This window comes from Poecilia reticulata, linkage group LG14 (genome assembly GCF_000633615.1).
Source record: "Poecilia reticulata strain Guanapo linkage group LG14, Guppy_female_1.0+MT, whole genome shotgun sequence".
NCBI classification, from domain to species: domain Eukaryota; kingdom Metazoa; phylum Chordata; class Actinopteri; order Cyprinodontiformes; family Poeciliidae; genus Poecilia; species Poecilia reticulata.
Window position 1 is genome coordinate 1244723 of NC_024344.1, and position 12789 is coordinate 1257511.

Here is a 12789-nt window from a genome sequence, read left to right on the forward strand (position 1 = left end):
AAATGTCTCCTTCTGCCACTGACTCTATTGGACTAAGACAAACATTCTTGCATAATTACTCTATTCTACTCAAAGGTGATTATTTTTTGATAAATGAGCCAACAAAGCCATGTACACAGATGTTTAAAGATCCATGTAATAGAAACACAATATGTTTAATAGGTTTTATTTATAAGTTCAAGAAAAACCCCAAAATGCCTACATGCTTAAGTACAGAATAGAATGAAAGTTGCAAAAAGTATTAAAAGTGATGGAAGCGAAAAGCTTTCAAAAGCTGAAAGAGGTTTGAAAGTCATCTCTCAGGTGAATATTTCTGCTTCTTCTTTTCATTTTCATTCCTCCCATCATCCTTCTAAAAGCAGAACGTTCCTGACGGTTTTCCAAAGCTCAGTGGGGTCATGAGAGAAGCACTGACTCAACACTGCTCACTTTGTATGCGAGGCAGCATGTGGATGCAACCGATGAAAAGAGCTTGTTAGGGAGGGAGGAGCAGCAGCCACRGCTCTGGAGCCACGGCTGAGAGACGGACAGGGTGGACRTTATGGTCTAATCTGTGTGCCAGCAGTGACCAAAGGTATCAAAAAACTGTTGTTTCCCTCAGAAGACTGAAGTTTGAAGAGAAAAGACTTRCAGTGAGACCAACACAGAGAGGCCCACTGTTACTTACCTCTTACCCAAAGAGCAGTGCCTCCGCTAATCTCTTAATTAGCAGACTCGCTGCTATTTTATGCTTCTTTAYAGAGTTTTTTTTTTTGTTTGTTTCAGTTAATAATTTTATATAACTCAAAATCTGCTTAAGCTGTTTGTAGTGGCACAGCTGCAGCTCTAACCCTGTTATTTGGACTTATTTGAAGCTTAATGCTTAGATGTGACAAAAGTGGATTCTTTGTGTTAAAACGATTAGCCAGAGTAGGGTCCGTTTGCCAAATGACAAAAGKGTCCAAGTATTTGCCAGAATTTTGTTTCAATTCCATAAGTCTTGTCTTAACGCTAGGATGGTTCCTGGAATAACTGGATCACAACAAATAMATGCTTACTGCATGGTCACAAAACTCTGGAGAAAAACGCCAGAATATGCAAGTAAAAGCCAAAAAAGGCCTGGAGTGTCTTATGTTTTGGACTACRCCAAACTCAAGGAATGCAGAAATGCTCTAAAGTAAACTGAGTTAAATTAGCACAATTGTGCAGTYTCAGTAACAACTTCAGTAAAGCAGTGATTTATGACTCCTGCCATGTAAGTCAACGGCACAAATGCTCCTCAGTATTAGGTCAACAGGCCAAAGCAAAAACTAGAGTTCAGACATGAGTGAAGCGTATGATGAATGAGGACCTGGAATGTGTCAGAACAGCCTGGTAGCCCAGGCTGTTCATCTTGGCAGTTTTAGAAAATTATGATTTTTTCTTAGATTTTTGTGGCAGTACCATCTGATTTTCACACAGAGATGTGGAGGTAGACCTGCAGCAAAGGATCAACAGCCTGCATTTGGGTTAACTGCTCCAACACCTCACCACACTTTGGCCCAGTTAGCTCCTGTTTTACGACACATTCTTATTAGGGAACCACCAGCTGGTGCAYTTCAACGTTTCTAGAATTGGAACATTTATTACAGTATCTTTTAGCAGCTCTTCTGTTTTGGTGTGACAGAAATATTTTCAAAAGAACAGGACAGAGTAACAACTGCAAGGCTGTCGATGTCTGTCGCCCACAGTTTCTTAAGCCTCTGGACGTTGCTGGGCTGAGCTGGTTGACACGACTCAGTAAAACTGTGTGGATATCAAGGACAGTTCACCTGGATTGGCAGGGGAACCGGAGCGGGAGAACGATGGACAGATTAGGCAAYGCAAAGGTCTCGATCTACGCTCCTAATCTCATCTATGACATTAAACATCAAAGTAAAAAAATGGACTAAGGTCAAGAATGTCAGTTAATTTACTACTAAGGCATTCCTWCTACTGGTACAAATTATTCAAATAACCAAAGAAACGGTGAATTCTCTGCCGTGCAGATAAAATATCAATGTGCAATAGACAAAACTTAAGCAAGGAGGTAACTTTAATTCCTCAGATCTGCTTGTGTTTTGCTTCATTAAGAACAGTTTATGGAATGTGAGACATTTGGGACCACCAAAGTTGATCCAGCCCATAATCTAAGGTTATTCTTACTCCAACTTCAGAGATAGAAGTAGATGAAAAGAATTGTTCTGTATTTTATCTTTACTGGAAGAAAATATGTTCAAACTAAAATAACAAATGGATTGTCTGCATCCTGGAGGATATCGACACTGAACATCAATAGGCTCTTGAGAGCAGAGCGACGTTCCACTGGGAGCTTTATAGGTTTCAATGACCGACTGGCTGTTGCTGCCTGTGAAATGATCTATTAGTGCTCTAGAATTAAACTCTAAAATATTTAACTACATACAGATGGACCAAATCTGATCCAATGCACAGAATGCCATGACAATATTTTGTGGCTAAAATCAAGAAAGTACAAGTCAGGTGTTGCTTATTTGTTCTGTACAAACATAARTGATGAAAGTTATGTTGGATTGTCACAGTAATGATAATCCCAGAGTCCTACAGAGAAGAAACAAGGAGCTTTAGACAACAGGAAGAAGGATGCTTCATTGGCTCATTTCTGTCCTACTTTAGCTTTTCATTTGTTTAACTGTTATTTGTTTTTAGGTGATTATTAAACATTTACTACTGTTGTTTGAATTTTGTGGGTGTTTTAATACATCCTCTGTTCCTTTGTCTCTCTGTAAAGCACTTTGRACGATACTCRGTATGAGAGATGTGCCATATAATAAAAAACAATGCCTGGTACTTTATTATTTTAATCTTTCAATCTCCAAAAGCCATGGAACATATAAGACATACTGACAGCCTGACTTTGAAAAAAGGGGTGAATATTTACAATCGACATAATAARCAMAGAAGCTAATATTRCTCTTTGCAATGCTAAKTTTACCAATTGTGCTAATTCATAAAAAACTACAATAAGACTGAMCATCATGTTCAATAAGATATTGAACTTTGGTGTCACTTCTCTCAAATTAGTGTAGTATATGCACATTGTGACGTTGTCTCTGCAAACTGAAGAGAAGGAGATAAAAGCAGATTTTTTTTTTTAGTAAAGTTGGTTCTGATGGTTGCTGGGATCAGATCTGAACCCCAAAATCATAGATTGGAGCACATCTAAAAATATATTCAAGTTTTAATCATCCTGATGAGAATTTCTGTTTGTTTATTTGTAAAATGTAACAGAAAACAATATGCAATTAAGCTGTTGGTTATTACAACTGGGGCAGGAAAAAACATCAGGAAAAGTAATCAACACAGACAGAAAAACCTTACTCCCTCCTGATGTGGAGAAAACAAAAGAGTGTAAACATCTTCAGGACTTTAACAAACTTTCTCAAGAGGAAAAACCACATCAGTGCTTAGCAATGCTGACCTCGCTCCATACAGGCTCTGTAGGAAATAACTTTCCTAGCTGTGAGGAAATATCAGCAGTTCAGACAAATGCTAGCTTGGAACCCAGCGAGAGAAAAGTGTGATGAGATCTAGGATTACAGGGGACATTCTTCAGAATCTCCACTCACCATAAAGCTAGGCTTTTTCACTATTTTGTCACTATTTTTCACTAAAAACTTAGTTTTTTAAGTTTTTAGTGTACTTAATTCAGATTACTCCTTAACCTTCTGTCAACAGCTCTACAAGAGCTCTCTGTGTTTCTTTAGAAGGAGAAAAGAGCTGAAGAAATAAGAATGGAAATAGAAGTCAGTGAAATAAMGGAGAGAAAACGAGGAGGAATGAGAGGAAGCAGGCAGGAATTCCAGAGAAAATCTCCAATTTCAATTTTAAGACCAAGAGAAAAAGATGGCAGTTTAATCCAGGAGAGACTGTTTTATGACAAGCATAGAATGAAAACCTGTTTTTTTCTCCTATTTTTCCCTCATGCAGACATTACATTTCTGCTGTCTTAGTACAACTTATCTCAATGACTTCCAGACCTGCATGGACATAAAAAGTCTCCCCCGCYCCACCAGCCAGCCCTGCCTGCGTGGTGGGGKATATGTGGGTGGAGCTCATGGACAAGGCCTTTTTCCCCTCTCTTGAAGTATTACTTTCAGAAGGATTTAAAAAGTCAGTCACGTACACAGAAAACACAGCARTCCCTTTTATTATTAAAAAGGAATTCCTTTCAGACAGTTTTAGGACTAAGTATTGTCAACTACTCCTGGTTATACTGACGTTTATGTGTGCTTTATGCATTCTGTTTTTAAAGGTTATTTTTTAAAGGTTGAAAGACACTGTAGAGAAGACAAATTCAYGTGTTTCATTTTCTGCATAAAATGGTGAAGATCTAAAGTAGATTGAAGTTTATTGGACTCTCACCTGGTAAGAATGGAATGATTCTGCGCTTTGGGTCCTTCTGGCCTCCCTCCACAGGGAATTTATCCAGCAATTCCATCTGAAATCCCCAAAATGATTGGAAAGTTATTGGCACATGYAGTATTTTCACTCACACATACACATATAGGCTGAATAAACAGGGGAGCTGCAGGTGGTGAGGAAGTGATTTTTTATAAATCAGCACTTCCKACAGGGAATTTAGCCAATAGGGGCAGATCTGACAATGATTAGGAATGTACTGAACAGATGGTATGTTTCTTTCCCCTCTGAGCTTCATATGTTGCTGTAGCTGAGTGCTGTTAGCAGCCAGGAACCACTGACATAATGGAATATATCTGTTTCCATCATTCCTCAGAAAAAAAGCMAAYGAGCTGTRATTCTTCGTTACTCTAAATCTCTTCTCTTTTTCTTACTTCTCCTATTTCTTAAAAACTGWAATTCAGCAATTAAAACCTATCTGCATCCAACACTGATGAAGCCAAAGTAGTTGTTTTGGCCCAGACAACTGCAGTGTGTGTTAAATCCTAATATGATCTCTAACAGAGACTCTGACATWACAATACAGTCTCATCAAATTGGATCATTTAAWAGGTTTTATAGCAACAGATATAAAAATACTTCCAAAACACAGGAGAAAGCACTTTTTGGTTAAACAAATTATTACTTACATACAGAAAGAAAGTTTTCCTAATACTCGTTCATAATGAAAGTTTATTTCRAAACTGTTTAATAAAAACTACAAAAACAATGCAATTGAGTAAAGTATATTCTACATCCTTCAGTGACAGACATTGTCAAACTCGGTCAACTACGTAGCTTTAGTTTAGTTTTTTGTACTCAGTTTTGAATCATATTTGTCTAACGTAGAATATATGCATCTGTTATACACCCTGAAGAAAAGAACAAATAAAACTTAAATTCTGATTGGCCAGACAAGTTTTAATCTCAATATGACTCCGTACCTGGATAAATAAAGGCTGCAACAATAAAGAACAGGAACAATGTAGAAAAGTCTCAAATCTGAAAAGTTTTCTTCTTTTTTTTTGYTTTTAGGTGCAACAGACATGTAATAATCAGCTTTGAACAGGTTTACACTACAAACATCCATCCTACAGCATCTGGTCTCTAATGAGACGTTGCTGATAGTCGGTGCAGGACTCCAGTCAAACTGAGATTTCCCTCCTACAGACCAAWTTTACYAACTAWCTACAACAAAAACACTTTCTGCCTTCTTCTAATCATTGGACATTTGCAGACAGACGTACTAAACCACATGCTGGATTAAAAAGAAACTCAAGGTCATCTCATCTCAAATCAACACCACTGGAAGCTGTTATTTCCCTAACCCTAAAATATGTGTAATCAGAACAGTTTTAATTTTTATTTATCGAGAAATATACAAAAAATCTGTCTTTTTAAAAACGGTAMTAGTAGAACTAATTAAACTTATCTGTGTATTTAACTTAAGCTGGCATGTTATTACTTACATTAAAGCTAATCATCATAAATGAAGAGCATCGGAAAACCAAAATRGTGTCAGAAAAAAGAAAGATGTCAACAAAGTATGGAGGGAAAAATRTTTGGCTCTAAAAACATCAATCTGCTTAAGAATCAGACACTGAGTCAGTGACACAGCACCACCTTAAGAATCCACCATAAACACAAAGGCAGGCAGCCAGACAGAGACAAAGAAGATCCAATGCCCCACACAGAGTAATTGTTCCCATGTGTTTAGCTGGGAGTGCAAACACACCCCAGCCTCAGCGTCTCCCCTGAACCTTGTATCTACTCTGTAATCAGAGCCAGTCAAAGGAAAAGAAAAAAAAAACATTTGGAGATAGAGAGAAACATCTCTACAAAATGCCATTTACGCCAAGCGAACAACATCAAATATTCATGCTCTACGGGAACGCCTCCAGCKGCTACAGGCACCATGGATGTTTTGTTGGACCTGTTAGCAGTGACATGAGACTTGCTTTGAGGTCAGATTCCAGACACCAGTGTCATACACACAATAAGTTATCCTGGACTAAACAAATCACATTTTCAAATTAAACTGCTGGATATGCTTCTCTGCTTGCTTATTTATTAGTATACCCCTCTCTAATGGTGGAATTACTCTTACCTAAAAATATAAGGACATTAACTGCAAATCATGCAAAAGAACCACAAATCTTCTAACTTTGATAATAATAACCGCTGAGTTTTGAATCTACAATTAAGTTACTTCATGTGGCTTTTAATCCGTCATCATTTACTGATCCTATATGWGGAAACTAAACCCAAAATAATCAACATAACAAAACATATGTCAGCAACTCACAGAAAGACAACATGTGKTCAGAGAAGTATTTATAGTTTTAACTTACGACGACAGATRGAGGATCCTGGAAACTTTTAAACAGTTTTTTATTTCTGCTGATTCAGAAAGAAACCTGCACTTGAAAGGACTCAATTTAGTCAAGTCTGTATCTGCTTTCACTACATCAGCATTTAGGCAGATGTATAATAAAGGTTGTGCAAGACTGTTGAATGAGGGGATGAAGGACAACTTCACATCTACAATCTCTTCCTGTTTTCATTTGCAAAATAGCTCAGACTGTCAACTGGCTTAACTGTCTTTTAATATACATTTCTGAATTTTGGGTAACCGTAACAAAAAGACAGTTTGACGTAAAACATTCTACTGTAGCTCTAGCTGTGKTTGAGGTGGTTGTCCTGCTAAAAAGTAAACCTCTGCCTTAGTCTCAACTCTACTGCAGCTTCCTATTAAGTCTGAACAGTTTCTCTGTCCCTGCTGAAGAAAAGATTCCTCTGAGAATGATGCCATCACCAACATGTTTTGCATTAACGCTGAAACAGGGTTTCCCCCAGGAAACCTGCAAGGTGTTCCACCAGCAGCCCACCGTGTTGACAGGAAATGTAAAAATATTACTGGGTGTTCCTGGAAGACATTGTTGACAATACTTTTAAGTAAAACACACAACTATGTAGTCTTATAAACAATAAATAAAAAAACACAATTAAAATATGAAGAGGTAGAGGGGCCCCTGAATCAAATTCTGCTCAAGGCCCTGTACAACCTTTGGCCGGCCCTGCATGACGAGCTACAGCCGGTGCAYTGCACATCTCTGCTGGAATCCAGAGGCAATCAGGAAGATTTCATTTACGTGGCACCAGGGACCAAGACTTTCCGTTCGTGACTGTTGAGTTTGTAATAAGCGCCACAGACTCCGTTTGTTTTGGTGGCTCTGRCTTTATGAGACCAGTTTTTCCAATCTGTGCTCTTCATTGTCAACACCAGCTGGCCCTCTAACATTTGTTCACATGTTTACAAGCCCCCTCTGCAACCACGTGCTGAAATCTGCCTGACTAGATTGTAGCAGAGGTGGAGAAGGAATTTAATATGGCACAGTTTGAGGCATCGTGTCGTGTCAAAACAACTGTCTTCTGCATGACCATGAGATGAGCGTGACAGCGGTGTCTGCAACAGGGCGAGGCGGCCAACTCAGAGAGGCAGTTGGTGTGATCGGTGCATTAACCGGCTTTGCACTCTGTTCAACACATCGTTTATAAATCCGTCTGCGCTGTGCTGGTGAAGTACGCAGCGGAGTGCAGCAAAGACGCACGCAGTCCGTGGTTACTGGTTTTTAAAAGTCCTGCTAGATAAAATGAAAACAAGCTAAGCTTAGTCTGGYGGAGGGACAAGTAAAGCCTGGCAGCCCACCAGGCTTGTAATACACTGGGGGAAACCCTGTGTAAGGCAATATTTTGTCTAATCTGACCAGAACAGCTTGTTCCACATGTTTGTTTCCTACGTAGCTTGAGGCAACTTCCAAACAATACCTCTACCGACTTTATTTCAACAATCGCTACCACCACTCCTCCACAAAGACCGATTTGGTGGAGTGCACAACTAATAGCTGTCCTAACACATTCTCCCTCCTGAGCAGTAAATTCGACGGGCCTTTTAGCTGCTTCTCTGACTACTGCTCTCTTTCCAGTGAATAGTCGTGTCCTCGTGGGTTCGAAGAAATTCCATCTGTCAGTTGTGTTTCTCTGTCTTCGTGAAGCTCCATGAAGTTTGTTCACCAATGTTTTCTTGTAATCCTGAGACCTTCACAGCAACTGAACACAACTGAATTCATACCAAGAATACAACAGACACAGTTGGAMTATTTCCTAATTAGATTAGTTCAAATGGCAGTTGGATTTTATTTCATTATCAGAGTAAAAAAAGCTAAATACAAATTCATACCACATTCTTCAGACACACTGGTGTAGATTTTAGTCATWCAGGAAATGACAGTCAGTAATTTAAGTAGAAGGCAACTGGATCTTGTTTCTTGAAGACATTTTGACACCTGATCACAAAAGCTTCTTCAGTTCTGAGAACCTGAAGAAGCTTTTTCAATGAAAAGTAAAACTCTTAAAAAAAAAGAAACAAAAATACACCAATCTTCTGTTAAGGCACTGGAATTCCACTTCACAATTATTTGCTACTTTGCATTTCTCTACTACATAAATTCTCAATGAAATACATTGACGTTTATAGTTATAATAGAATAAAATCTGAAAAGGTCCAAGGCTCTTCGTGTTAATATTTACTTCTAGCCACAAAAACCAAGTTAAGTGTGTCAGTGGTCTCACTAGCACACATACCATTAAAAATAATAAAAAACAAAAATGCGTTGCTGTGGTTTATCTTAAGCATCAGCTGTTTGGTCCAGATGAGTTAACTGCATGCATTCAGTGACACATTCAGTCTCAGCCCCATCTTGTCTTTGTTATTAGAACCTCATGCTGAATCATACAACAGCAGCACCATGTCAGTAAACCAGGCAGGAAAAAGGAAAAAAACAGAAGAGTAGCTGGAAAYGATGAAGTGGCGATTAGCAACAAGAGTTAAATTTGTCAGCCTTTCATCACCATGTTGGCCAGACACCTGGACTGACATCAGACCTTAGCAACCTTATGTCTTTGTCTGCTTCACAGTGAACAGCGTAAAGCATCGGACTAATAAATGATAATAAATGAACCCTTTACATAAATTCTGGATTACTATTTCAAAACTGATAAGGGGATTTATTTTGGTCAGCCCACGTCAGCTCAGCTGATTTAAAACAYTACTCTGCCCAACAACAGWCTTGCCCCCACAACAGGAAGCAGAATAGCATGGAGGAGGTGAGGTCACATATGAAAGTCCCGACTGAAAATAAGTCAGACATGATCATCACATTCTCTGACAGCGGTAGTGACAAACCAATCATAACTGGAAACATGATGAAGAAATAAACGCACTATGCTATTAAATGGTAATCTTGTAAATAAAAATGAGGACAGAGTTAACGAGTGGAGCTWCCCTGATGAGATAACATTTTTGCTTTTTATTAGCTTCAACAGCTACCAACCAAAACAAATTAATATCTTAAACAATCTTAWACCRGAGRTCTCTAAATCCAGTCCTTGAGTTCCACTGTCCTTCAACTTTTGGATGCATCCCGGCTYCAACAAACTTCAATCCAAAGGTTTTATTACCTCCCTGGCATGTTGACATGCCTGGTTGTTAACCATTTGTTTGGTGTTGGRGGACAGTAGCACTTGRGGACTTTGGTTGCAGACTGTAGTGTWAAGGGTGTTAGGACTGCACAAACTGATAGCTAAAGGATTGAATGTGTTTCAGTTGATAGTTAAAAGAAATACARTTTCCAAGCTTGGTATCTATATCAAGCAAGAGTGGTCTGATTTTCCTCATTCTGCAGTACAGTGATGTAGGACATTTYRATATTTGGACAGAGTTTTTATTGCCTGACTACAATTTTGTAAAAGAGCCTTTGGAGACAAAGGTCTTCAAAGAGATTTGGATTAGGAGATTAGGAGAAATGTACAGCAGAAAGTAAAAGTAAAAAGTTAAAAGAATCGCACTTCAGCAGGGCTGGTTACCATTATGAAGTTATTTTACAGTTTTAAAAAGTAGCAGACTGTATAAAAGTCAACATAATGAAATGGCAGAGATCATGCCGGACTGTGCCGCACTGATCAGTTTTCTCCTGTTTGAAAAGGGTTGTGCAGTGTTGCCCCTSCCCCACATGTTGCTGAGCACTGATGGTCTGCTGGCTGAAATAATGCAGCTATGCTCTTTCTAACATTTAAAGCAAAACAAAGATCACTGTTTGGAAATAATTCTGCTTGTAAAAACACCCTGTCCAGTTAAAGGATACGTTCAATGTAGGTGCTTGTTAAACAAGCTCACAGTGATATGACAATAACTTTACACTACCTCACTTTAAACCAGAACTAACTCTAAATCATGTGGTGTTTTTAGTTAGGATTATCATATCCAGAGAGTCTAATACTTTAAGAAGGAAATGTGAAATGACTATTTGTGTTATAGGAGAATAGGAGTAATAAGTCATTATTTTCATTCTGCTTCTGTTCACAAAGTCAATATGACTGTTAGCTTGTTTAACTAAAAGGACAATATTACTACATCTCACAGACAGAAAGGTGATGGCATATTTCCAGGCTCAAATGAATGCTNATATTTGGACAGAGTTTTTATTGCCTGACTACAATTTTGTAAAAGAGCCTTTGGAGACAAAGGTCTTCAAAGAGATTTGGATTAGGAGATTAGGAGAAATGTACAGCAGAAAGTAAAAGTAAAAAGTTAAAAGAATCGCACTTCAGCAGGGCTGGTTACCATTATGAAGTTATTTTACAGTTTTAAAAAGTAGCAGACTGTATAAAAGTCAACATAATGAAATGGCAGAGATCATGCCGGACTGTGCCGCACTGATCAGTTTTCTCCTGTTTGAAAAGGGTTGTGCAGTGTTGCCCCTSCCCCACATGTTGCTGAGCACTGATGGTCTGCTGGCTGAAATAATGCAGCTATGCTCTTTCTAACATTTAAAGCAAAACAAAGATCACTGTTTGGAAATAATTCTGCTTGTAAAAACACCCTGTCCAGTTAAAGGATACGTTCAATGTAGGTGCTTGTTAAACAAGCTCACAGTGATATGACAATAACTTTACACTACCTCACTTTAAACCAGAACTAACTCTAAATCATGTGGTGTTTTTAGTTAGGATTATCATATCCAGAGAGTCTAATACTTTAAGAAGGAAATGTGAAATGACTATTTGTGTTATAGGAGAATAGGAGTAATAAGTCATTATTTTCATTCTGCTTCTGTTCACAAAGTCAATATGACTGTTAGCTTGTTTAACTAAAAGGACAATATTACTACATCTCACAGACAGAAAGGTGATGGCATATTTCCAGGCTCAAATGAATGCTATTAGTAATGAAATACCGTTTTTGCTTAACATTGCATTGACAGCTTCGGGGAAGCTTTGATGATGCATTACACGACTTTATTTCACTCCTCGTGCTTTAACTATTTTAATGAAATTATAAGAATTGAATTCAGTTAGGGTTCMCCGTGTGCTTTGCGTAAATTGACTGTTTGCTCATTAAAAGCTCTTTGCTGGGTATCTTGTGGTCGGTGCTCTCAAAGCTTTGATGCACCCAGCCCCCAAAGATCCATTACCTTCAAAAGAAGAAGGGAAACTATGATACTAATGAGATTTCCTCCTTGTGCAAGAGACACACTGGCAATAGTATGATGTTTGAATGACTTCAGACATTTCTGTGGTCATCAGTGCGRTTGTTCCATTCATCAGTGTCTTCTGTTAACTTCAATGGGACATTTTCTGAGTCCTCACACAGTTTAATTACTAATGTTATGTGGATGGAGTAATGCAGACGCTGTTTCTGTGAAACAGAAGGTCAAATGTTGCCAAATKTATTGGGTCATTTTCCATCATAAATATATTGACTTTAATGAGATTCCATTATTAATGCATATGGCAGTGGACTTACAACAGCTTTAGCTCTTCTGGAAAAAAGGTCTAAAACATCAATATGTGTGTTTATGGGAATATTTAACCATTAATCCAGGACAACAGGCACTGATGTTGGACTAGAAGCCCAAACGTACCTACAAAGCTGCGATCAGGGATATGTGATGCAAGACAGGTTCCTCTCCTGCAAACAGTCGATTGTCCTAAAAAAGAGCATCTTTAGAATTGCCTTCAGTAAATAAAAAATGTATGATACTGGACCATTGGCGTGATATAGCTTTTAGCACTTTCTGTGACATCTTGGGCACCATCGTCTGGGTCACAGGTGGACAGAAACACCCAACAAGCTGAATGTCCTTTTGGTATGTAGAGAAAACTACATCCAGGGTTTCCCCCAGTGCATTATAGGCCTGGCGGCCCGCCATGCTTTACTAGCGCCACCGCCAGGCTAAGCCTTTCTTTCTTTTTTTTTTTTAAAGAAAAATAAAATAAGAAAAAAAAAATCGC

General features: G+C 38.4%; 1 protein-coding gene across 4 annotated transcripts in view; it reads right to left on the bottom strand.

Moving 5' to 3' along the window:
* sh3pxd2b (SH3 and PX domains 2B) overlaps window positions 1-12789 on the bottom strand; it is a 40982-nt gene that overhangs the window by 21890 nt on the left and 6303 nt on the right. For all 4 annotated transcript variants that reach the window (XM_008426910.2, XM_008426907.2, XM_008426909.2 and 1 more), the window contains exon 3: window positions 4402-4477. In XM_008426910.2, coding sequence (XP_008425132.1) covers window positions 4402-4477 — 76 coding nt within the window. The remainder of the gene's footprint in view (window positions 1-4401; window positions 4478-12789) is intronic.